We start from the raw sequence: 26,170 nt of genomic DNA, 5'->3' as shown, positions 1-26,170 counted from the left end.
TTCTCTAAAGCAGATATAGTTGAAACTTACTTACATACAGCTTTTTTGTATTCCTCTAAGAGATAAGTAAATATTAAAAAAAACAGAAATGACAATATATACACAGTGTTAACAGAGTGGCAAGCACAAGGTCCCAAGGTTATTGTTAGAGTTTCATAATGGTCGTTGATTAAAATATGATTAAAACCACAATTGTATTTAAGAACCAGTTTAAACCAATATTGCTTTTATCCTCTTCCTTTGTATACTCCTACCCCCTCTCTTTTTCTTTCTCCCTCCTTATTTATCTTCCCTCTCCTCACCTTTTCCTTCATCATAAACAAAAGTCATATTAGTTTAAAAATACATTCTTGGAAATTGAAAATAACTTTAATTCACTTGGTGATGTTGAAAGTAGAAGTCTGTCTTTACTGAAATCCTTCTAGATGTAGTGACCTAATTACAAGTATCAAAATGTAGGGGTACAGACAATCATAAATCAGAGACATCCTGCAGGGGAGGAGGAGAGAAAGGGATTAGAGGGAGGGAGGGAGGAGCACAGGGGACTGAGGTGATGGTGCATGGGTGCATGGGTGAAGGAAACTCTATGGAGATTACACCTGAGTGGGTGGTGGGAAGCAAATATTGTTTAAAAATAACAATAATGTAAAAAATAAAAAAAATTGTGGGGGTGGGGGACTGATCCTGTTTAATATATTGATCTAGGAAAGCACTGATTTAGAAAACTCTCTGAATTATTTCACTGTTAAATCAGGGATCGACAAACTTTCGTTGAAGAATCACATAGTCACTCTGGGGAGAGGATTCTACTCACCCACACAATACTAAACATCGTGCAATGCAAATTATTGTGTATAAAGTATTACTCGGCTCCAAATGTCAGTAGTGCCAAAGTTGAGAAACACTGTTTTATATTATTTTATTTAATCTCCTTTGTGTGTTTATTATGTTTAATTGTTGAGTTTTTTTTGTTTTTTTGCTTTAGGACTTTATAGTGTACATGTTTAAATTATCACAGCCTGTCTTCAATTATGTTTTGCTACTTCACCTCTAGTATAAAAGCCTTGCAGCAGCATATTTCCATTTTCTCCTCCTGACCTTTGTGATACATGTACAGACCTCACAATATATTGTTATTTTATACTATAAGCAGATCATTATTTTTTTAAAAAAGCTTAACAATTTTATTAAATTATAATTAACTTACATCAGATTGCATATATTTCAAGTGTATGATTTTGAAAAGTTTTGACATTTGTATGTACTTGTGAAACTCACCACAATAAAATAATGAACATATTCATCATCCTCAAAGCTTCTCTCTGTCCCTTGGTAATCCTCCCCCAGCCCCAGGCAGCTACTGCTCTGTTTTTTGTCACTACAGATAGGTTTACATTTTCTAAAATTTTATTTAAATGGAATCATGAACTATGTACATTTTTCTCTGGCTTCTTTCATACAGCCGGATTATTTTGAGATTACCCATGTTGTGGGTATCATTAGGAAAACATTCTTAATGACAGATGTGCCAGATAATTGGACTGCTGTTAGTAATGAGCATGCTGAATTCTAAAATCACCTGATGTGTTCTTTTTCGTTTTTTAGGTCATGACTGTTCCAGGGTTTGATGATCACATGAGAGCACTCATTGCTGCAGATGTCATTTGACTCATCAAGAAAAATCTGCTTCAAAGAAAATATTCATACAACCAGATCCATTTCTTTTTTTAATGGCTTGATGGATTTCCTTTATTCTGATTCATACCAAAGCTCTCCTTCTCAACCAAAGCAAGAAAGGATCCTGCATGAGTCAACCCCAGAATGCCATTTTTACATCACCAACAGGTGAAGAAACCCTCATGAATAGCAACCACAGAGACTCAGAGAGCATCACTGGTGAGTCTAGTTTAATAAGTACTGAAGTGCTGCTGCTTACAGGGTAAAATGCAAATTTTGATGTATATGAGTAGACCTGCCATGATGAATCCCTGGACCTCCCTTTCCAGCCTGGTCGCTTCAGAGACTGACTGAATTAATCTCTCTGTCCCAACCAACCTCTTGCATTATCAAAACCTATATTGTGTTCAGTTGCCATCTTTGTCTGACTCCCCTGTATACCACTGAGCCCCTGGTCAGCAGGAGCTGCATCATACTTGTCTTCACATCACCACAGGTCGAGTGAAGAAAGAAGACTTTCGATCTTCTTTTTCAAAACTTGTTTTGCTGATTCTGGATTTTTCACATTTCTGTACAAATTTAATAATCAACTTGTCAATTTCTACCAAAAACGAGTCCTGAAATTTTGAATAGAATTACATAAACTCTGTAGAGAATTGACATCTTAAGACTATTGAGTCTTCTATTCCATATACATGAAATATCTCTCCACTTTCTTAGGTCTTCTTTAACTTATTTTAACAATAAATACCATTTTTATGACATTCCTATTTACTAAGAATATTATCGCATGTTAAATTATTCAGTGTTTGGATTATATTGTCTTTCTTATAAGACTGTTAAAATTTGTTTTTGCAGGTCCTTAAGTTATTTGTCTGTCCTTTTGAGGCTTGTTTTTAATCTCTGTTTTGTGAGTCTTTAGATCATGCTCTAGACCATACCCTCTCATGTGCTTTATTTGAGCATTAATTTAACCCACTACCAGTAAGCATAACCCTTTTAGGACCTTCACTAATTGTCCCAACTGTTCATGAGGTTTTTCCACACAAATCAAATTCATACCTGTCTGAATGTGATATAATAAAGACATAAAGATGTAGAGGAAAATTTGAGTGTGAAGAGGGCAGACCCATTTGGAAACATATTCAAGAGAAATAAAAATAAGCCTTTACCCTTAATTGAGTCAATCTGACTAGAAAGAAGTGGTCATATGGTAGAGACAATTGGAAGATAAAATGGTAGAGAGGGGGTTGTTAAGATGGGACAATCAGAAGAATATGATAGTACATTATCAAAAATACAGAAGCAAACAGGAAGTAGTCTGAAGGATATCTAGCTTGATCTACTAAACATTGATTATATATACATTCATTTTTAAAATCACCTGATGAGATTGTAATCAAATTTCTACGTAATTCTGTTAATACTTATTAAAGAAAAACACTGGGAATAGTGGTTTTTCAATGAAGTTTTCTTTTGTTTTTCATTTCCATTTTATGTTTGAATGTCTAAAAGTCCATTTTTAGCTCTACATGTATTTGCAGTCAACTTCTCTTCCTGCAAGTATTACAATGGAGTTTATATGTAATAGAATTGTGGCAGCAAAAATTTGGTCAATTACTTGGAATTTGTAGTAATAAAATTTGAATGTATTTTCAGGACTCTTATTTAAGAGATCTGGTAAAAGTTGAGAGCTTTTCTAGACCCATCTTTAAGCTTTTAAATGTACCTCATCTTTGCAATTATGAAACCACTGTTTGTTTTTCTGGTGAATAGGATTGTCTGATACTGTCAACCTTCTTGTATTTGATTTATTAAATTACCATTATTCAGGTCAAATAGAATTTTCTCTTTTAAGATATGTTTGGTTTTTTTTTTTTTATTTATTTATTCATGCATACAAGAACCGGGATACAGGCAGATGTGCGGGAGGGTGAGAGGATTCACCAGAGACAGAGTGGGGAACAGAACAGGCGGATTAACTGAAATACACTGCTGAGGGGAGCAGCAGGCAAGATAGGAGAGGTCTGGCGCACCATGTGGCATTCTCGCCGGCCGGCCGGGATCAAACCTGCGCTTGGCAGAGGCTGCGGGCAGCTTCACTGTGCTGCGCTCAACCGCCTGCGCCACCAGGGGAGGCCCTAAGATATGTTTTCTTAAAATGACCTTTGTTTTTGTTTGCCAGAGTTAGAACATGTTTCTTTACACTGCCCACAAAGGAAATACCAGACCTCTTTAAAAGTGACAGGATTGATATGACATCCTGTGTTTTCTCTACATTAAGCCCTAGTATTTTAAGCATGGTAAAAGGACTTTCTTTCTTTCTTTTTTTTTTAAGTAAACTGCTAAATTTGGGAGGTGTTAAATGATGAGCAGTATTTGTAACAGGAAGCCAGGAGCAAACACATAAAGTGTTTTTAGAGATGTGTGTCCAGTGGGTAGTCAGAGGTATGCAGGTGGGAGAGGAATAATGTAAAATGTATCCAGGACTAACTGTAGCATATCTTACAAATAGGAGAAAGTACTTATCATGGTACCAGCTGGAATGTTAACATTATTGGTTAACATGTAACTAGTAAATGTTAATTTTTTATAAATATCTAACTGCTGTGAGAATAGACTAACATGTATTATCTCCCCACAGAGTTCAAATTCTGTTATTAAGGAGCATGTAGTTTTATTCCTTTTGAATTGGCTATTTCTACTGGTTGTCTTCTGTTCCCTTTCTCCCCTGCAAGCATATAAATTATTTGAGATCACCTCTTTTAAGTAGAAGTAAATAGATTAATAAAGTGGAAATAAGATATTTGTCTAAGTTCATTTTAAACTTCAAAGGCAGTTTATTCACTAAATAATATTTTTAGATAGGGTAGTGTTGTTTATATCATTATAGAGTTCTTATGCTAATAAAAAGAGAAAGACCAACTGTAGTATATTAATAAAAATCAGTGGAGAAATACTCTTGGCTAATGTTTCTTTGGTAATCCTACTTTTGCAGAACTAATTTTGCTGATTTTTCCTCTGTATCCCAGTAAATTGAAATATATTGGTCTTGTTTGCATGGAATCTCTTCTTTAGATGTTTGCTCCAATGAGGATCTCCCTGAAGTTGAACTGGTGAGTCTGCTAGAAGAGCAGCTACCCCAGTATAAGCTGAGAGTAGACTCTCTCTTTATATATGAAAATCAAGACTGGACTCAGTCCCCACGCCAGCAGCAACATGCATCTGATACCCTCTCTCCAGTCCTTGCCGAAGAAACCTTTCGTTATATGAGTGAGTATTTTTTATTCTTTCAGTTTTTCATTTGAAATAAATATTAGGAGTTTCTTGGTATTGGCCCTTAAAATATTTATGTCCCTAGCCATTGTGCAGTGTTTACTTAATTTAACTCAAGCTGATTTTACACCAAGAGGTGATTGATTCTGATCTGAATGAATGCAGAGTTTGTCATTGTTATGACTGAGTACCTCCCATAGCACACATACACAGATGTTTCCATTTCTCCCACCTTTTACTTAATGATTTCCTCAAACCAAGTAGAAAAGAAAACTTAAAAAAAAAAAAGTAGTGGAGTTATTTAAAATTTTTTAATTAACATATTCCTTTATATCTCTCAACATCTGTTATCCCATATAGTTTGATGTCTTGTGCCATCAGGGTTTTGATTTTCCTTGTTGAACACAGAGGAAATATGTCAGTCATTAAGAACCATAGTTCTTGGATACATAAATAGTTAATAATGCCAAGGAGAAATAAGTGCATACTGAACAGTAGTCTCTATTGTTTACTTAAGGTTTCATAAAGAATATTTCAGTAAAAGACTAAGCCAGATTTATCCTGAAATATGTTTTAAACCAAACCCTTAGAAATGGCAAAACTTACATAGAACACTTTTTAACTTTAAAGTATGAAGACCTTTTTTCCTTTTGGCCTCCTTCCAAAAACCTACGGTCAGACGGAGCTTACTAACTCTTTATCCATTCACTGTAAAAATGGGTTCATAGTGACAGTTAAGATTATATAATAAAAGTCTGTAAGTTCAATGTCGATAGGCTTATGGAATTCTTTTCTTGTGAATTAAATATGAGACTGCATCAGGTCTTAGACATTTTCCCAGTGAGTCCTTCAGTGTTTATAAAGATTGTAGCTGGAGAATGATTGTTGTGAAATACTCATTTTCATAGTAATAATTAACTTGCTTTCACTATTTGTTTCCAAGAACCAGTTTACTTACTGCCCAGAAAAAGAATTGTAAACCATTGTTTACACTTGAAATGGAATTTGAAGAAACTCAAAAATGTATTTCTGCTTTCAATAATTATTTTAAGTAGCTGAATATTAAATAAAGGCTCCGAAGATTTACTTAACTCTCTAGCTTGCGAAGTTGCTTGCTTGATATTTTCTGGAAAATGATTTTTAGTAGGAGTACTATTTTTATTTCCATTTCCCTTTATGAGTTTTCAGATATTTGAGAAGAAAATTTCAAACTGAAATTTCACCAGTATAAATTTTATAGTTTATTTTAATAAAGTGGCACAGAAAGTGACCCTTAATTTACTTGTTCTCTGCCCTGTAGGCCACTGAAGGGTGAAACTATAGCTGGAAAGATGTCTTAGATCATGATCTAATGGGGTTGCTTTTAGAAAGAATTTTAAATAAAAGATTAGAAATAAAAAATGTTAATTCTGAAATACTTGGTTTTTAGGACTTTATACAAACCAACTGTAATGTTCAAGGGAGCAGTTTAAAACTTGACATTAAATGGAGTGAATCTCAGATCCGTACTTTAAGTTTCTAGAAAACAACCTTGTTTCTTCAGTCTTATGGTACTTTTTCACTTCAACAATTTGAAAGTCAAATTATGTATGTTATACCTAAGATCATGAAGCAAATAAGCTAGGATTATAATTAGTCCATAAAACCCGATCTCTATACTGTAATTTCACTGTGTATGTTAAAGATCAGTTCTTTAGGTTAATAGTTCACTCAAGTGAAAATAAACTTCATTATGAAGTTCCATCTCAGGAATATAAAAGATAAGTGATTTACCTTATATACTAAATTTATCAAGGATTTAAAAAGTAAGATGTAAAACAGTCTCCTACCCTTTCCCACAGTGTTCTATTCCCTTGAGATGTCACAATTTGTGGTTTTGAGTAATAATTACATGCCTTGCAAGCCATTCCAGGGCTCACTTCCTGGTGTTACTTTAGCTCCTTCTTATCCCTTCTTTCCTCACATGCCAATAAGTATTTGTGCTCATTAAAATTAATTTTAACAATTAATAAGGAGTGGCATGAGCAGAGGCACTTTCTCACTTATGTAATAAAGAAATTAAAAGCGCTCTGAGAAGAAAATAAAGAAATTTCTAAGGAAACATGAACAGGCCTTGGTTTGGGCACCGAGCTCAAGTAACAAAAGGATAATAATGGTTGTTCCCTGAAACCCCCCAGAGAACCAGGAAAAGATTGTTTATTTTTAAATAGAACACTTGTGAGTAATGGGTAGGTCAAGAAAATAGTTCCATCCTAGTTCCTGCAACACACACACAGTTTAAGATGCTCAAAGAATGTTTAATATGTGGAACAGGTCATTCCAGGGTTTTCTTAATTTTGTCAAGAGTGAGACCCAGAATGAGCTGTGGGACAAGGGGCTGCAAACAGAGTACACGGTAACAGAAAGTATCATTTCTTCATGTAAACACTAAAAATGGAAATGTGGTCTGCCTTTCAGGGCATTTTTATTTGGTAATAAAAGTTTACTGTACCACTTCCTAATGTATAAGAAAAAGAGGGAGCGAAAGTAATTGTTTATCTAAGTTTTATTTAAGTATCAACAACATCACTTGGGTGCTTTTTAGAGATGCAAATTTTTGGACCCTCTCCTGATTTACAGAATCAGAAACTCTAGGAGTGTGGCAAAGCAATCTGTGTTTTAACAAATCCTCCTGGTAGGACTCATGCACACTTAGATTTGAGAACCACTGTTGTAAAGCTTTGTCAACAAAAGCTAAATGGCCATTTCAAAAGGACATTAATTGGAAGAATTTAAGGAATTAAGGAAGGTGTACAGTTTCACAGAGATACACAGTTATCGAAATATTGCTTCTGATAGTTATTTTTTTTTCCAAGCTCTGCCCTCAATAACCTGTACTGGCAGGAAAGGAAATATAACTTAAAATGTTCAGAAAGCAAACACTGTAAGTCACGGCATGGATGATAGGAGATTTATAATTTCTTAGATCAGCCTTCTCTGACAGAAGAGAGTTAAGTCATGTATACCCTAAAGAAAACTGTCCCTCAAATCATTGTCTGTAGTACTTCTTTCTCCCCAGCAAACCTGCAGAAAGATGTTATGTATCTTCAGTCTCCTCCTTTTTATGCTATCTCAGTTCTTTTGAAGGCAGTTTTTGTACTGCAGAAGTGTTCTCAGTGTTATAGCAACAGAGCTGCAGTCTCTTTTTTGAGGTTAAAATTATAATACTTGTTGGTAGTTGTCAGAAACTATTGTAGCTCAACTATGCCATGTGGGTAGTGTTTGAGTGTTATTTTTGTTTTTTTTTTAATTATTTTGTCTTTGTTTTGCTGTGGGAGGGTTGAAGAGTGATGAAATATTGGAAGTCTTAAAAATTGTCGTTTCCTATCCTTAAAAAAATGAGAATTGGGGTGGTTAATGTGAAATAATGCAGTTAAAACAGAAAGATTAGTACTTTGTGTATATACCCCCCTCGATGTTTTTTCAGAAACATTAGGTTCTCCAAATATTACACAAAAATGTTGAAGATTAATTAGCAACCTCCGGAAACAAAGTTGCAAAATTTTTTTGTAAAAATATTTATACCCTTATGTGTAAATATTTTTTTCATAGAGTTAAGGTAAGTTCTTGTCTGGAAACAAGCAAGGAGCATTGCTAATTTCTGTACTATTTTGTGTATTTTTAACTGTTGAGAACTGAAAAGAATGTAGAAATTGATGGAATTGATTATAATAAAGTCATCCTGCTGAGTATCTCATTTTTGGTTACAGAATTACAGTGAAGAATTAAATCTGTGGCCTTGGAAGCATTTAATCACAAGGCCTAAAAGCCAAGAAAACACTTAAGAGTATTGCCCTGAGTACTTCTGGAATCATCCCAAGCAGCGTGTCTTTATCCAGGACTGTTGTGTTAGGGAAGAAAAACAGACTGATTAGACTGCAGAGAGGAATCCATTGTATTCTTACATGTTTTGTGACTGACTGACATCAAATTGAGCAGATCGATTTTATTTCATCAGATAGAGCATCAACTGATTGATGCTGCTCTTAGTGAAGCCATCATAGAAACAACAGCCTGGTGCACAGAGCCCATTAGTTGGAATGAGCAGCCCCAGGTTTTTTCTTATGACCTTTTGAGGTGGAAGTCATTATCACCTCCATATTCTCCTGCTTTGCCATTACTAGCTTGCTTTGTGGTCTTGGGCATGTCACATAATTGTTATTGTCAAGATTCCTTACAAGAAAATGAATCATTCAAAACTAGGTAACTTCTTAAGGTACCCCTGTTTATTCTAAGACTGTGACACATGGTAAGCATTTATAGGAAGTATATTTTAGTTTCTTCTCACTAAGCTATGTTTCATTCTAAACATTTCTTACTACTGTATCCTTCATCTTCTGTTCCCATTTCATCATGTGTGACTTGTAGTTCACCAGTGTTTAGTACATCCTTAACTTGCTTTACTTCAGATTAAATTTACCACTTCATCTTCAACTCTGGCCAGTCATGTAACATGAACCATGTCATGGATTTTTTTTTTTTTAATTAGTTTTATAAAAACTGTTTTTAACTGACTCCGGAATTCTTGGTTCTTGCTTTGAGTATTAATCCCAAATTGCTGGTTTTCATCCCTAATTCCATAATAGAGCACCTGAGCATCTTTTACTTACTACCTGGGGCTACTCCAAAATTAAATTAGCATCAGGAATTAAAACTTAACTGTCCTGGGTTACATCTGGTTTTTAGACCATTATGTGGTTTCTGTAGTTAGTTTAGAGAATAGATACACTGATTTGATTTTTCCCCTCATCTTAATTTTGGGAATAAAGGTAGAGGAGATTGCACATTCTAAGTGTCTGCTTTATTTTTAAATCTTTATTCCTGCTGTGCTGCCAAATTAAATAGTAGATTCCTTAGTCCCAAAAGCCTGTTTCCCTTATCCTGTAATTAAACTATGGAGCCACTTTCTTTAACTTGAAATATAAATTATTTTAGAGTAAAAATGTTTCTTTCTAGAGTTTTTGTTTTCTTTTTGTCACTTTAAAACTTTTTCCACTATCTCTAATACTGTCAACCAGCACATTTGCCCTTCTCATTGGAGCTAACTTATCCAAATTCATTGACAGTTCCTGAATTTATGAAGTACAGAAATATGGGGCTTGCTAATGCAAGTTCTAGTATATAGTATACAATTTATTTTGTAGCAAGTGCCTATATATGAGAAATATTATCACAAAGATAAAGGATTTGTGATAAAGCCTGAAAGGATTATAGTTCATAATAGAACTACCAAAAGTCTTACAAGTCCTATTCCTTGTTACTGTTATTAGCTCACATGGTATAGGTGATTATAGATGTTCAAGATAACCACAACAGAATTTTAATTAGATTCCTTTGCAACAGTATACTCCCTCAATAATTTAGATTAAGACATAAAATAATTGGCAATGTAATTATTCTTCTAGCTCATATCCTCTCGTGTGAGTGGGCCAAACTTCTGATCTCACTAAGGGACAAGATAGGAGGTGACTGCCTTGTGATCAGTTGATAGTTTCTTATCGGTTGTATGATGCACATTTTGTTTATAATAATTGGTCTGTTTCCTGAGTCTCTAATGCATAAAACATTTCTTTCCTTTTTTTTTTTTTTTTAAACCATATTTTTATTCTCCAGGATGGCTCTTTGTAAAAGACTGGGTTTGTTATCTTTCAGATCTTATGCATATTTAAGACTTCCTATTACTTCTAAAACTTCTAAAGTGTTGTTTTTAACTGCCTTAGTTCTAGGCACAGACAGGGTGGAGCAGATGACCAAAACTTACAATGACATCGACATGGTTACACATCTCCTTGCAGAGGTAGGAATATAATTTTGCTTTCTCCAGTACAAAAAGCTGAAATCTGAAGATCATTTGGAATCTATCAAATTATTCATCAAATGAAAATTGATGATGTCTTTACTCTGAGTCATTTTAAATAGGTTGTTACAACTGGCATATAGACTAGCATTCCAAAACAGAACAATTCTTGAAGTTTTAGTGTTATAAAGTTGAAGATGGTTTAATTTTTGTTGTTGTGGATGATGTTGTAGTGGTGCTTGCTGGCCTCCCTGTTGTAGAAAAATAATCTTTAAAAAATATTATTTAGTAATAAATCCTTGCTGTTACTCTGGAGCAGAGCTGTCCATTCAAGAAACACTCCTTTACAGATCAACACCTGCAATTGTTTGCTTTCAGTTTAGGCTGTTATCCATGACGTTTAGATGTATAGTGTATCTCTTATAATTGGCAGTCATAGAGATCTCTCTAGTTACTTCAGTTTAAGTTGATCTTAATGAAAGACTGATCTTCACTTTGAAGTACCCTTCCCCCCACTTCAGCTCCCTGAAATGATTCTGTTTTTGCCACTAAGTCTATATTGAAAATCCATTCATATGTTTTTATGTACTATAGAGCAAAAGGGTAGAAGCTTAATTTTGTTTATATTGACTAATGTAAGTGGTACCCATACTCTCATAAGGCAGATATATATTGACAATTTTCCATCCTACAGAATATAAGCCTTGGACCACCATGTAAAGGGATTCCTTGGCCCTTACTATCCCCTTCTACCCAGAAAGAGTAACTTTTGCCTTGCTTGACTTTTCTGTAGACCTTCCTACATACTACCACCAACAAGAATTCCTCTTTGTACTCTAAGTAGAATCCTATAAATCCAAAATTTATATTTTTTCTCCCTATTTTATTTCACATTATCATTCTTGCACCATTTGACAATAGGGCTTCTTACTGTGCTTTCCTCTGAATTGCTACCTCTGAATGCACTTAAGCTTTGCCCTAATTGGAACTTTTTAGCATACCTATGTGATCCCTGTATCCTAAATACTTTATACTAAATTATTACTCTGCTTAATAGGTAAATGAGGTCAACAAATATTAGTTGCACATTTATTGTGTGGCGGGCCCTGTCCTCATTATAAAGACTACATTGATTTTCTGACTCCCCAAAGTTGTAAGTAAAAAAGATTGGGTTATTGGATCCTAATCAATAGAGTGATCAATAAATCTCATTGATATAAAAAAAAGAGATGCCCTCTTGCATTTATAGCCATGATGGTCCTTCATTTGACCAGCATTTATTAATTACTGCCTGTGTATTATGCTCTGTGTTCATTTATGGTATCTGGGCATTAAAAAAGATTTTGGTGCATTTTAGGATACTGCTTTTGACTACAGAATTTCTAAACTACCATTTAATTTTGTTTATATTTAAGAAAAGGTATGTCTGATATTTTAACAGAGGGATCGGGATCTGGAGCTAGCTGCTCGAATTGGACAAGCACTCTTAAAGCGGAACCATGTCTTGTCTGAGCAGAATGAGGCCCTGGAGGAGCAATTGGGACAAGCCTTTGATCAAGTAAGTCTTTGGTCAAGTATTACAGGATGAATAACTAGGTCTTGAGCAATGGTAAGTTATTTTCTTTGATGTCCTTGAAGTGGTGACAATAGATAGGTAAATAACACCAGTACATGTTGACCTTGTTGGTAACATTTGAACTAACCAGTAGAGAAATGAAATGATATTGTACAGAGGAATGCTTAAGTGGCCCCACCTTTGTCAGTACAAAACCCTATATTCAGTACCTGCATAGAGTCTGAACTTTTTATCCTCATGCTTTTGTGTAGATTTTGTGTATGATATTTTAAATTCTTAAAAATTTATCCCCATAGGGGCCTCCCTGGTGGCACAAGGGTTAAGACGCAACCTATGAAGCTATCCTCAGCTCCTACCAGCCAGGGAGCAACCCACATGGCGCAGCAGACCTCTCCTGACTCGCCTGCTGTTCCCCTCAGCAGTGTACTTTGGTCAATCTGCCTGTTCTGTTCCCCATTCTGTTTCTGGTGAATCCTCTCACCCCACGTGCCTCTGGCCTATACCCCAGTTCTTGTATGCGTAAATAAATAAATCTTAAAAAAAAAAATTTATCCCCATGTAATAGATACCTAAGTGAAATATCTTTATGCAAAAACCAACAAAAAGAGAAAAGGAAATTTTTGAAAATATGTTTACTCCACAGTAATAATTGTGTTTAGTGGGAACTCCTTTATTATTAACTTGAATGGTTTAATTTCAAATTTTCTATTGTTATTTGTTATTACCTAGTTCCATATATATTTTAAAAATATGCTTATGCTTAATAGCATTTGAGACTTTATGATAAAAATATTTATTCCCTCTTGGGAATAGTTTTGACTGACCTTGGCAAGTGATGTAGACTTTTATAGCTTAAAAGTACAAACCTTCAGGATGAGCATTTGAAGTAAAAGTCTGTTCTGATACTTTGAAGATTCTTCACTTTTGTTTTTATCTGTGAATGTATCATTATCTTATATGAACATTCTTCCTATGTTTCTTTTACATAGACTGTGAAACTGGGTTTCTCTTCTCTCCTAGTATAGAAAAAGCTGTTATTTGTTGAGTTAATGCTCTGAAATTATAGTTTAAGGAAGTATCTGAAGTGTGTTAATCTCGTTTCAGCACTTGCTACTTCAGTCAGCAAAATGTAGCAGTTGGTTTTATTACTTTGTTTTTTGGTGAGAAACAATTGCTTCATTAATTAGAAGCTATGTTTCATATAAACCCTGCAAAATGAAGAATATCTTGTAAATTGAGTACCTTTTTTGTGCAGGTTAATCAACTGCAGCATGAACTATCCAAGAAAGATGAGTTACTTCGAATTGTCTCCATTGCTTCAGAAGAAAGTGAAACTGATTCCAGCTGTTCTACCCCTCTTCGGTTCAATGAATCCTTCAGTTTATCTCAAGGTTTGCTGCAGTTGGACATGCTGCAAGAAAAGCTCAAGGAACTGGAAGAAGAAAATATGGCTCTTCGATCCAAGGTACTTTGAATTTATTTCCCACTTTCCTTTATTTAAAAAACTGAAAGATTAGGTTCAGGTGTTATTGAGGTAAAATGTGACATAACTAAGGATTTGCTTTTGAATTCCAGTCGGGGTATGGAGTTGGGGAGTGACAGCAAAGGCACATATATTCATTGTTACTTAGATCCCTCTGAAAAGTGGATAATGGGCAGTTGACAGGTGAAATAGAGAAATCCACAGCATAGAATATTGATCTTGAGGAGTTTACACAGATAACTGGGTAAATTACAGCTGTGGTAAGGGCTGTGTGTGATAATTACTAGATCCTGTGCGCTTGTGTGGTGGATGGGGAATCAAAGAACTCCTATTTACACAAGTAACATTTTAGCTGAGGCTAGGAGCTAACCAGGCGGAGTTATATGGTGAAAGGAAGGGGCCTGGAGGATGAGCAGGCATGCCAAACACCCCTAGAGGAATGAAGGGGAGATGGGTGTCATGTCCTTTTCCATACCTTTATTTTATGGTAGGTAAAGCTATGTAGTTTTTCTCCCCTTTGTAAGTGCTGAGCTTTAAAATGATAATTAAAGGGGTTTTTTTTGGGGGTGGAGGTGGGGGAGTTTAGTTAATACTGTAAAATTATTAGATGTTATCGCCAACTGATTTTTTTTTTTCTTAAAGGCTTGTCACATAAAGACTGAAACTATTACCTATGAAGAGAAGGAACAACAACTTGTCCATGACTGTGTTAAGGAGCTTCGTAAGTACTAACATATTCTGTTTTGTAGCTTTTGGATAATTCTTTGGTTTAATATCTCCAACTCAGAAATTAAATTATTTAAAATAGAAGCATCTCAAGAAACAGTTTTAAATAATCACTGAAAATTGTGGAGTATAACACTGAGCCCACAACCCTAAACAAAATACTGTATGTACTCTTAAGAAATATATTTGTTTCAAATTGTCATCATCATCTAAATAAAGATATGTTTCTATAAATTGCCACCTGTCAGAGTAAAAGGAACCAAACCTCTTATTTTGTTGATGAGGAAATAGTCTGTAGAGAATCTGATTTGCCAAAGTCAGAAAACTGATAAGTGACAGAATTCTTAAATGATGACTTGTCATTGATAAGGAAAAAGAGTGAAGCAAAACCTTTAACTTACTTGCCTTTACAAGTCCTTTCTTTTTCACTTCAACGTCTTCTATTAATTTGGAGCCTTTTCAAGTTTATTTAAAAGAAAAACCTATTTGTGATAGTCCATTTCTTGTCACAAAACAGGATTTGACTCAATCCAACCTTGCACCCTACATTTGCATCAATTTTTGTTTGTTTGTTTGTTTGTTTCCAAGGTGAAACGAATGCTCAGATGTCCAAAATGACTGAAGAATTGTCCGGGAAGAGTGATGAACTGATTCGATACCAGGAAGAGATTGCCTCTCTCCTGTCTCAGATTGTAGATCTTCAACACAAACTTAAAGAAGTAGGTTCATTCTTTCATTCAACAGATGCTTGTTAAGCACTGACCTGCTAAGTGCTAAAGTACATTAAACAAAATAAACAGGCTTCCTGCCCTTATGAAGTGCTTTAATCTGATTATTGTTTTAGTCTCCTCCCAGTTACAAAGTATCGTTTGTAACTACTTTCAGGTCACTATTTCCCTCCTTATCAAGAGGTTAGATTTTCTCCAGAAAGTTGTGGTATGAATTGACTCATGTTCATTGTCCTCTGAACACCCTGATGATTTTTGTATTCTGCCCATTTATTATCTTATTTAAACTTTGAAAAATTAGCATTTTATAAGTGTTTACACTATATCCTTCAGAGAAACTCTTTAAAAAAAGAGATGTTTGTTTTATGGGATAGCTTCATGTGTCTCTTTAACTATTTTGCTAGCATGTGATTGAGAAAGAAGAACTGAGGCTTCACCTACAAGCTTCCAAAGATGCCCAAAGACAACTAACAATGGAAGTAAGGAAATCTTTATCTTCTGCACTATGGGAGGGAGTTTCTTTCATTTTCATGAATAAGAATTATTAAAGGGTACTGCCAAATTTAAAACAACAATAACAACAGAAGATTAAGACAAAATTATGAGCCTAAGAATGAAAACATTTTAAAAAGTGTGTTTTGTGCTCACTTCAGCAGCACAGATAATTAAAATTGGGCTGATAGAGAAGATTAGCATGTCCCCTGCACAAGGACGACATGCAAATTTGTGAAGTGTACCATATTTTAAATAAATAATTCTGTCTCTAAAAATAATAATTGCCAATATCCTTCTTGATTTCTAGGAAAAAGAATTTCACTGTTTTAAGATTCTATTTATTCAATATAAATTAGCATGCATAAGAATCACCTGGGAGAGTGAGTTTTAAATATAGGTTCCCAGGCAGGCAGCCCCAGAAGCTTCTAATCGAGTAGATCTAGAGTGAGGGCAATCTGTACCTCAGTCCGGTGATGCTGATGATCCTGTTCATATACCACACTTGTTTGTTTTCCACTTCTTTCTTATAGTTTATTGCATGGTAGCCATTAGGAATGACTTCAGATATTTATACAGACATGACTTCATGTCTGGGGTACTGTGCTAAAAATTTGAAGTCTTCGTGTGAGAGGTGAAATTTCAAATAGTCATTCAAGAACTAAAATAAAAGAGCTCATGGAGAAAAGAAAATGGTCAAACACAAATAGGGAAAATGAACAAAATAACCAGTATGTAGTTTCTACAATATTTTTTAAAGAACCAGCAATTAGATTATAAAATTTGACGTTAGAAAATGTTTTCAATTATTTCAGTAAACTAGAATATTTTTGAAGTTAAAATACATTCTAATAATTATTGCTCTTTTACCATGCTTGTATGTCTTGACTATCGAGAAGATTGTGAAATAAGTGAGAAGAAACTAGTTATTTGGTATGATTGAGCACCCTGGCATACCATGCGCAATGCTTTGTAGATTTGATCATGTCATGTACAGACTTAAGAGATGTTTAAAATATATGTATATACACACATAACTATAATTAAGCCAGGTCAATAATTTGTTTGTCAAAGTCAGCCAGGATTTCTGTTTTCTCGTCAAAGTTATAATGAAACAACCTTGAGTGATAAGAGAAACAGCATTATTCAAGGATGTGGTATATATAACATTGTGCTAAACCTAACTTAACCATAGCTATTACACTTCCTCTATAAGTTTTTTTAAGGACATGAAGTATTAAATATTAATTGAAAATAGGATTATCTCAGCTACATTCAGATTCTTAGGAAAATCTTACTTACATATGATTCTGGCCAAGACATTCCCTAATTCTTGCAACTTCAAATATATTCCCTTGCCTAGTTTGTTTCAGAGTCTTTGTATTGAAATTATATGCATAAAGTTAGCTAGCCCTATGGCTATAATCGATACTTATTCCAATGGGGTTTTTACCCCCATTGTTATTTTGAGAATGTAGTAGAATATGTCATTTCTTTCAGCTGCATGAGTTACAAGACAGGAATATGGAGTGTCTGGGAATGTTACATGAATCCCAAGAAGAAATAAAGGAACTTCGTAGTAGATCTGGCCCAGCTGCTCATCTTTACTTCTCCCAGTCTGGGGTAAGGAAATGAGAAAGAGGCTGTGTATTTAAGGAAAGTTGTTAAAGAGTAGATTTTATTACTGATGGTGTAAAGCACCTTGAGAAGACATAATCCATTTGTCCTTGTTTCTGGAATTCAGTTATTGAGTTAGGCTTTAATCGGCATCTACTTTAATTCTCATTTATCACAGCCTTCTAACAGATGACCATCCATATTTGTTGTATTACATAAGATGAACTCTCAGGAAATTGGGATTATGCCTGTGTGCTGCAGAGCCACTTAAATTTGGGTCATCCTTATCGTAGGCCTCCCTCATGCCACTTATTCAAATATTGCTCTGAATAATTAAAACCTCTTTTAATAGATCTAGAATTGTTTCTTGGTATATTTAACTCCAGTTAGAGTATAATCCCATCAACACAAATCTAAAGAAGTATAATCTTATCTTTCTCAGTTATTACTATTATAGTTGCCAAATGCTGATCTCTCTAATTCAGTCATTTCCCAGCATTTATTGTCATTTTTTGTGTAAGTTAGGGGTTTTGGTCACATTTATTAATTAGTTCATTTGCCATTTGTTCATTAGTCGAGTGTGGATTCATGGATACCTATTTTAGTTAATGGATTAGAATCCATTATTCCTACTTTTTATTTTGATACTCAACTTGTCCTAGGTATGGTCAGTGGGATCTCCTTCAACCTCATTCTGCCCTTTCCCAGTCCCAGCCCGTGAATCAACCATTTTTCCGGGATCTCTGGTGCCTTTTAATGAAAAATAGTATTTAGGATACACATGATCAGGTGCTAAGTATATTAACTGTCATTAGAATATCATTGCTTCCAGGCCCTCTCAAGAAATAATTACAGAAAAGTTAGAATCTACAGAGAAACAAAAAGAAATTATTACATACCATCAAATCCTGACCCTACAGAGTCATCATTAACATCTTGGTTTATAGCTTTTCAGACCTTTTCATTTTATGTGTCTGCATATGTAACATTTTCTCTTTATCAGACTGCTTTTTCCCACTGCTTTCCTGTAAAATATATCATGGAAAATTCCTTCATCCTTACTTAGAAGTAATAGTTCCAGTCTCTTAATCACTGTAGGCATTTCAGACTCTTTTTTTTTCTTAGGAATCTCTGGCAGCTGAAATTGAGGGGACCATGCGTAAAGAGTTGAGTTTGGATGAGGAATCTTCATTCTTTAAGCAAAAGTAAGTACAAATCACATTTGTTGTTCCTGCAGTCGGGAGGTGGGGTGGGGGAGAATGAAAAAGAAGTCACCATCCAAAGTGATAGGTATTGTGAGATTCAGTAGTAAATTTACTTACTAGTACTCCCTTTTGTAAAAGTGTGCTCTTATTCTCAAGTTTACTTGCTAGTGATTTCTCCAAACTTAGCAGCTATTCAGGGTGCCTTTATTTTTAGTAAACCGTAATACATGTCTCTTTTCTAAAGCACTCCAGAGCTAAGTCATGCAACAATGAACACTTCTTTTTTGACAGAGCCCAGCAGAAACGGGTATTTGATACTGTCAAGGTCGCCAATGATACACGGGGCCGCTCTGTCCTGTTCCCAGCTCTGCTACCCATTCCAGGTTCCAACCGTTCAAGTGTCATCATGACAGCCAAACCTTTTAAGTCTGAGTTACAACAAGCAGAGGACAAAACACTTCTGAATCCAGGGAGCAGCTCAGAGGAGGTTCCAGGGTAAGGTTCCTGTGACATCAACATACCAGGTTCATATATTCAAATCCAGCATTTGAGTTGAGCTCTCTGCTATACCAGGAAAGTTCTGGAGCTGTTTTCAGTTTTCTTTCAGTAATGATGCCCTAAATTTAATTATTATTTAAGACAGATAATCAATTTCATAAAAGACTTTGAAAAAATGTATTGACTCAGTCTATTTAAAATAGCTTGTATGTTTGGCACCTGAGAGAAGTCTTTACTAGTACAGAAATCCATTGCCCTGGTTGAATTATCTGGCCTGTAGTGGGCATGTGCTGCACCATGGTAGCTTTATGCTACCTCCTGCACTCATTTACCTTAGGAGAAAATATGGCCAACAGCCGAGGTCAACTACAATTCAATTTGCTACTCTTCCTTTTATATTAACTATATCCCCAATTTTTTTAATTTTGAAAAGTGAAAAAATATATATTACATAATTATGAAAATGTAGTATTTAAATCTTGTTTTATTTTTAATGCTCTGAGATATTCTTAGAGGACTATGACTCAAAACAATTTTTTTCACATTTTATTTTTTGAAATTGTTAGCTAATGGTTTGTCATCGTTTAGTGGGTGTGTTTTTTCTTAGCAGTACATAAAATAATAGTATCTCTTACATCACTGACATTATAGATTCAGTGAAATATAATACTTTTTTGACTGCCAAAACTGAATTAATAGATGGTCATATCTGTAGGGGTTTTTTTTTATTTATTTTTTAAAGATTTATTTACTTATGCATACAAAGCCTGGGTACAGGCCAGAGATATGGGAGGTGAGAGGATTCACCAGAGAGAGTGGGGAGCAGAACAGGCAGACTAACTGAAATACACTGCTGAGGGGAGCAGCAGGCGAGACAGGAGAGGTCTGCTTCACCATGTAGGTTTCTCTCTGGCCAGCCGGGGATTGAACTCGTGCTGCAGAGGCTGCAGATTGCTTCATCATATGGTGCTTAACATCTTGCACCACCAGGGAGGCCCAAGTAGTTTTTTTTTTTTTTTTTTTTTTAATTTTTTTTTTTTTTTTTTTATAGAGGCATGCTTTTTTATTTATTTATTATATTTGTCTGTTCTGTTTACACATGCACTGGGTACAGTCAGAAGCGTGGGAGGGTGGGGTGAGAGAATTCACCAGAGCCAGAGCGGGGAGCAGAGCAGGCAGAAGGACCGAAGCACACTGCTGAGGGGAGCAGCGGGTGGCAGGAGAGGTCTGCGCACCATGCGGGATCCTCCTCCGGTGGCCGGGGAGCAGCCGGGGATCGAACCGGCGCCGCAGAGGCCGCGGGCAGCCTCGCAACCCAGCGCTCAACCGCTGCGCCACCGGGGAGGCCCCCCAAGTAGTTTTTTAAATTAAGTAAAGTACAAAAGTTAATAAATAACAATAATAAAGTATATTTTTGCCTATCTGAAGTGGTTTGAAATAACCTGTAAAAGTTATACACACACACACACACACATATATCTAATATTAGTTGTTTTGATTTAATTTCACAGTTTCTGTATTCCAGATAACTAAGAAGAAATACTATGTTTTTAGGATCAGTCTCTTGAACATTCACCATTGTAGAAGGTTCAGGTCTAGGGTGTGCTTATGAACTTAACAGACATTTCACTGACTGCAGTGAATGTGATTTTCCCTTAGGAATACTCAGAAGTTGGATCAGCCAGGACCCTGTGGAGATAGTGATTTGGCTACAGCACTGCATCGCCTTAGTTTGCGGCGACAGAACTACTTAAGTGAGAAACAGTTCTTTGCTGAAGAATGGGAGCGCAAGATCCAAGTTCTGGCTAACCAGAAAGATGGGGTTGGTGATGGTAGCACCCCTCCAGGGAGCCTTGCCTCTCTCTGCACCGATCAGTCGGAGATCACAGACCTCAGCAGTGCTAGTTGCCTTCGAGGTTTTATGCCTGAAAAATTGCAAATTGTCAAGCCCCTTGAAGGTAATAAATCAGTATGGACCATTTTTCTAACCATCATGTTTATTGGTCTTTCCTTCCCCTGGAATTGAGATTTGTATTATAACAGCAGTGTGTACAAAAATGGTATCTTTATTATTCCTAAATCTCATTGGGTAACAGTGCATTGTATTACTTTGTGAGAAATGACTGAAGAGATTTGCCATCTCCAAGTTAGCAACTGTCAGTTTCCTTACTGATTTAGATAGAGAGATAGGTAGCTAGATAGAGAGATAAATAGATAGATGGATGAGAGGGAGCAAGAGAATCTTCTCTCTCTCTCTTTTTTTTTTTAAAGATTTATTTATTCATGCATACAAGAACTGGGGCACAGGCCAGATGTGCAGGAGGGTGAGAGGATTCAACAGAGACAGAGTCGGGAACAGAACAGGCAGACAGACTGAAATACACTGCTGAGGGGAGCAGTGGGCATGGCAGGAGAGGTCTGCTGTGCCATGTGGGACCCTCGCCGGCGGCCAGGGATCAAACTGGCACTGCAGAGGCTGCAGACACCTTCGCAGCCCAGCGCTCAACCACTGCACCACCAGGGGAGGCTCTCTGGCAAAACTTTGATTTCAGCATTCATAACAAAATACAACCTCATCTGTGAGATACATCTCTTCCTTCTCAGCCTCAGCATCCAACTTCCTTTTAAGATTATTGACTTGGTTTTTCACCCCTGCTTTATATGTTCTTTTTAAAATTAACTTTTGAAATATTGATAGAAACATGATTATTCATACCTTCAGCATCTTGTCAGTCTTTCACAGAGAACTTTAACTTGCAAATTTTTCCAAATTATTAAAACCACATAAGTAGTTTTATTAACATCATTACTTGCTTACATACAATTTTAACTTCTGTTAACTCTGTGTCTCCCTCACCTCCCCCCTTTTTTTTGGTCTTGTGTATTCAGGTTCACAGACTCTGCACCACTGGCAGCAGCTTGCTCAACCTCATTTAGGAACCATTCTTGATCCACGACCCGGTGTCATCACAAAAGGCTTCACCCAGTTGCCCAAAGATGCCATTTATCACCTCTCAGATTTAGAAGAGGATGATGAGGAAGGTATCACTTTTCAGGTTCAAAAGCCTCTTGAAGTGGAACAGAAACCACCTAAGCCAGTGACAGGAATCTTCCTACCACCCATGACTTCAGCAGGTGGGCCAGTAACAGGTGAGAAGAGTGCTTGGTTGAATATAGTCTAGTAACCAGTGGTACTTGGCATTCTAACTTAATACATTCTCAGCTGACTACCTCTACTTAAATCTCACTGGAATGTACTCAGTCTTGAATATCAGGTAATGAAAATCTGTGACATTAGTGATCTTTTTAGTTCTCTCCATTTTATCTTAGTTGGCCTGTGTAAATAGAGTGGCAGAGTGAGAGATCAGTCAGTACTTTGTAAACCTTTTTGGCTCAGGATCTCTTTACACTCTTAAAAATCATTGAGAATTCCCGAGTGCTTGTACATATTGATTCTATCAATAGTTACCATATTAGAAATCACAACCGAATTTTTTTTTACGATTTATTTTTATGTATTTATGCATAAAAGAACTGGGGTGTAGGCCAGAGATGTGGGGAGTAAGAGGATTCACAGAGACAGAGTGGGGAGCAGAGCAGGCAGATCTACTGAAATACACTGCTGAGGGGAGCAGCGGGTGAGACAGGAGAGTTCTGTTGCACCATGTGGGTTAGCTCCCTGGCCCAGCAGACTCATGCTGCAGTGGCTGGTGATAGCTTGATAGTGCTGAGACTTATCCCCTTGAGCCACCAATGAGGCCCACAACACAAATCTTAAAAAATATTAGCTCATTTAAAAATAATTGCACGTTAAGGAATAATGTTTAATTCATGAGAAAAATAGTATTTCATGATTTTTTAGGAGTCTAATTTATGGCTTACAGAAGATAGCTGGGTTCTTGTATCAGCTTCTATGTTTAGTCTTTATGAGATGATGTTTTAGTTGAGGAGTATAAAGAAAATGCAGCCTCACATAGATAATGTAGTTAGGAGAGGAGAGAGTATTTGTGGCTGTTCTTTGATATTGCACTAAAATTTGATAACTGATAGTTTCTTGAAGGCTTCAGGAATGTGGAATCTGAAAAATTATCAGTGAACTTTTCATATATTTTTACGTTAAAATCTATCTCATAATTTGAATGCATCTATTATCTACCTATGATTTTGTCCATCATGCACTGGTTGCTTGAGAAATATTGGCTCATTGAGTTATAAAAGTCTTCCAAATAGTGACACACTTTACTATGTAACTTTAAAATCACATCAATATCACCACCTGTTGCATCAGAAAAGTCCTTAAGTATTAGGAAACTATCAGGTTCTCCCACTGCTCCCCTCAGCAGTATATTTTAGTCGGTCTGCCTATTCTGTTCCCCACTCTGTCTCTGGTGCATGCTGTCACCACCCCCCCAAACTCTAGCCTGTACCCCAGTTCTTATATGCATAAATAAATAAATCTTTAAAAAAAAATTCAAAGGTCAAAATTTAGTGATTTTTTTTTTTACTGCCTCATTGAAGACAGCAGTGAAGAATGCTGGTACAACTTGGTGCCATTGCCTTAAATTGTGCTGGGAAGTCTGCAATTTTACCACCATTGCTTCTGTACCAGCACTGTAAATGCCAGCCTAGATAAGAGACAAGATAGAGCCTTAGTATTGTTATGAATGTAGTTTTGACCTGCAGATTCTGACAAAGGTCGGGAACCATATTTTGAGAACCACTGGTATAGGTAGTTTGACTATCTTCTTATTTGTTTGTTTTGTTTTTTGGATGAATAGGTCTTGTTTTCTGGTTTTTTAAATGTATGTTTTCAAAATGTGTTTTTCTCTTGCTTCTAAGCTGTTTTTAAACCCTTTGATTTACAGTTTGAAGGTATTGGAGATGTCAACCAAATACTAAACAGCAATACTAAGCAATGTTGATGTATATATTTCACTTCCAGATTTGAGGGGTTTTGTGTAAAAGACATTTGATAGTTGATCTATTAATAAATAATACATTTTTAGGTTAATACATTCTTAACCTAGTCTTTCAATTTTGTGTTTGATTCCCTAAACATCTCTACTTCAGTTGCAACCTCAAACCCAGGAAAGTGTCTGTCATGCACAAACTCGACATTCACCTTCACCACCTGTAGGATATTACATCCTTCCGATATCACTCAGGTTACCCCCAGGTAAGAGAGTCTGGGCAGTTTGAAGCTTCATTGTGTATTCATAATTGATGTCTGATTGATGATTGATTGATTACCATAAAGAAGGGGCAGGAGGTGGGAGACTGGGTGCATAGTATATATACTGGTTTAAGCAAGGGATCAAACTTGTTTGAATTTTGCTTCTTTCATGTAAGAACTTTAGAAAGTTTATTAATCTTAAAAATTCTCCTTATATTCTTAATCTTTAAAAATCTTCATATCTTGATAGACTGAGTATTTTGTGTTAAAGTAAAAGTTTGCCTGTGAAATACTGGTAACATTTGCTCAATGGGAAAAAATTGATTAAAGTACCCTTTCCATTCTGTCTCCATTTCCTTAGAAGAGCATCTTAAGCTTAATAATGAAAGATTTTGTTTTCTAAAAAGTTGAAGGATTGTTTACTCATAGATTGTTGTCACTTTAAGAAATAAATATATTAATTAAATAATAATAATATAAAGATGTTAAAGGTTACCTTTAATCTTTAAATTTCTAAGAATAACAGATAACCACTGTAATTACTGCAAATGCTGACTTGCAGATAATATTTTATTCTTAAACCTTCTAACCTTCTTCCCACCCCCTTTTTTTTTTTGAAGCTCTGGGTTTCCTTCATTATCCTGTGGAAGTAGTGGTAGCAGTTCATCAAACACAGCGGTGAATTCTCCTGCCATGTCCTATAGACTCAGCATCGGCGAATCCATCACCAACCGACGAGATTCCACCATAACCTTCAGCAGCACTATGAGCTTGGCCAAACTTCTGCAAGAGCGAGGCATCTCTGCTAAAGTGTACCACAGCCCGGTTTCAGAGACCCCCCTGCTACAGCCTTTCCCTAAATCCCTAGCTATCCCTTCCACACCACCAAATTCACCATCTCACTCACCTTGCCCCTCTCCTTTGCCCTTTGAGCCTCGAGTACATACATCTGAAAATTTTTTGGCCTCTCGACCAGCTGAAACATTCCTCCAGGAGATGTATGGCTTAAGGCCTTCCCGGGCCCCTCCTGATGTTGGCCAGTTAAAGATGAACTTGGTGGAGAGACTGAAGAGACTGGGGATAGCTAGAGCGATCAAGACTCCTGATGCCCAGGAAAATGGAAGAAGCCAAGAGGCAGAAATTGGTCTTCGAAGACCAGACTCTGCTGTTTATTTAAATTCAGGTAGCAATTTATTGAGTGGACTGAGGAGGAATCAGAGTCTTCCAGTAATGATGGGTAGCTTTAACACCCCAGTTTGCACTTCCTCCCCCAAAATGGATATCCTGAAGGAGGACTGAGGTTCAGCTCAGGTTCAGTTCCCTGACCTCTTGTACCAGTTGGCACATGAAGGCTAGCTTTGCACCACTACAGGTAGTCTGGGCTGATGGAGAGAACAGGGATGTCGCAGAAGGGCCGTGAACGTGGGGAGGGGAAGGTGGAAGGACGGAAACAGAATTGGGGTGACGTCTGGTAATTTGAGAGAAACGGATCATGAGTGGTTAGTGGCAGAAAAGGAAAAAAAGTTTTAATACGCTCCTTCAGTTGGGTTTTCTTGTCTCAAAATGATTAGAAAATAAATTCAATAATATTGAAACATCCCAGAAATGCTGGACTTGCTGCACATTGGCATCCGGTAAACATAAGCAGGGGGAACCCAAGGGAGGAGCTGGGGAGAGAAGGAACTGCTTTCACCGTTGCCTGTAGAAAGGTGTGCTGGAGGGTCGCTAGAGGAAGCTCAGTGTTACTGAGACCACCGTGAGGTGACATTTATGTTTGTCCTGTTCCTGTCTGATTAGATTTTGTGTCCATCAAGTGGTATGCTTACAGCATTAGCAAACAAGGAGTTAACATTACCTTTCTTAAGAGTAGAATAGAAACTCCC

General features: G+C 36.2%; 1 protein-coding gene across 1 annotated transcript; it reads left to right on the top strand.

Annotated features, from left to right (window-relative positions):
- Positions 1 to 1,805: 1,805 nt before the first annotated feature.
- TRAK2 (trafficking kinesin protein 2) lies at positions 1,806 to 25,787 on the top strand (the record flags this gene model as incomplete). The annotated part of the gene is made up of 15 exons (XM_084239068.1): positions 1,806 to 1,896; positions 4,756 to 4,950; positions 10,713 to 10,789; positions 12,231 to 12,347; positions 13,621 to 13,830; positions 14,491 to 14,569; positions 15,163 to 15,293; positions 15,707 to 15,781; positions 17,295 to 17,417; positions 18,537 to 18,616; positions 18,908 to 19,111; positions 20,774 to 21,072; positions 22,004 to 22,264; positions 24,185 to 24,290; positions 24,908 to 25,787. 15 exons carry the CDS (start codon positions 1,806 to 1,808, stop codon positions 25,584 to 25,586), a joined length of 2,727 nt encoding a protein of 908 aa, XP_084095194.1. The 3' UTR covers positions 25,587 to 25,787.
- Between the last annotated feature and the right edge of the window lie 383 nt (positions 25,788 to 26,170).

This window comes from Talpa europaea, assembly GCF_964194135.1.
Source record: "Talpa europaea genome assembly, chromosome: 1".
NCBI lineage: Eukaryota > Metazoa > Chordata > Mammalia > Eulipotyphla > Talpidae > Talpa > Talpa europaea.
Note: the sequence above shows the minus strand (reverse complement) of the source record. Positions and strands in the feature narration are given on the sequence as shown.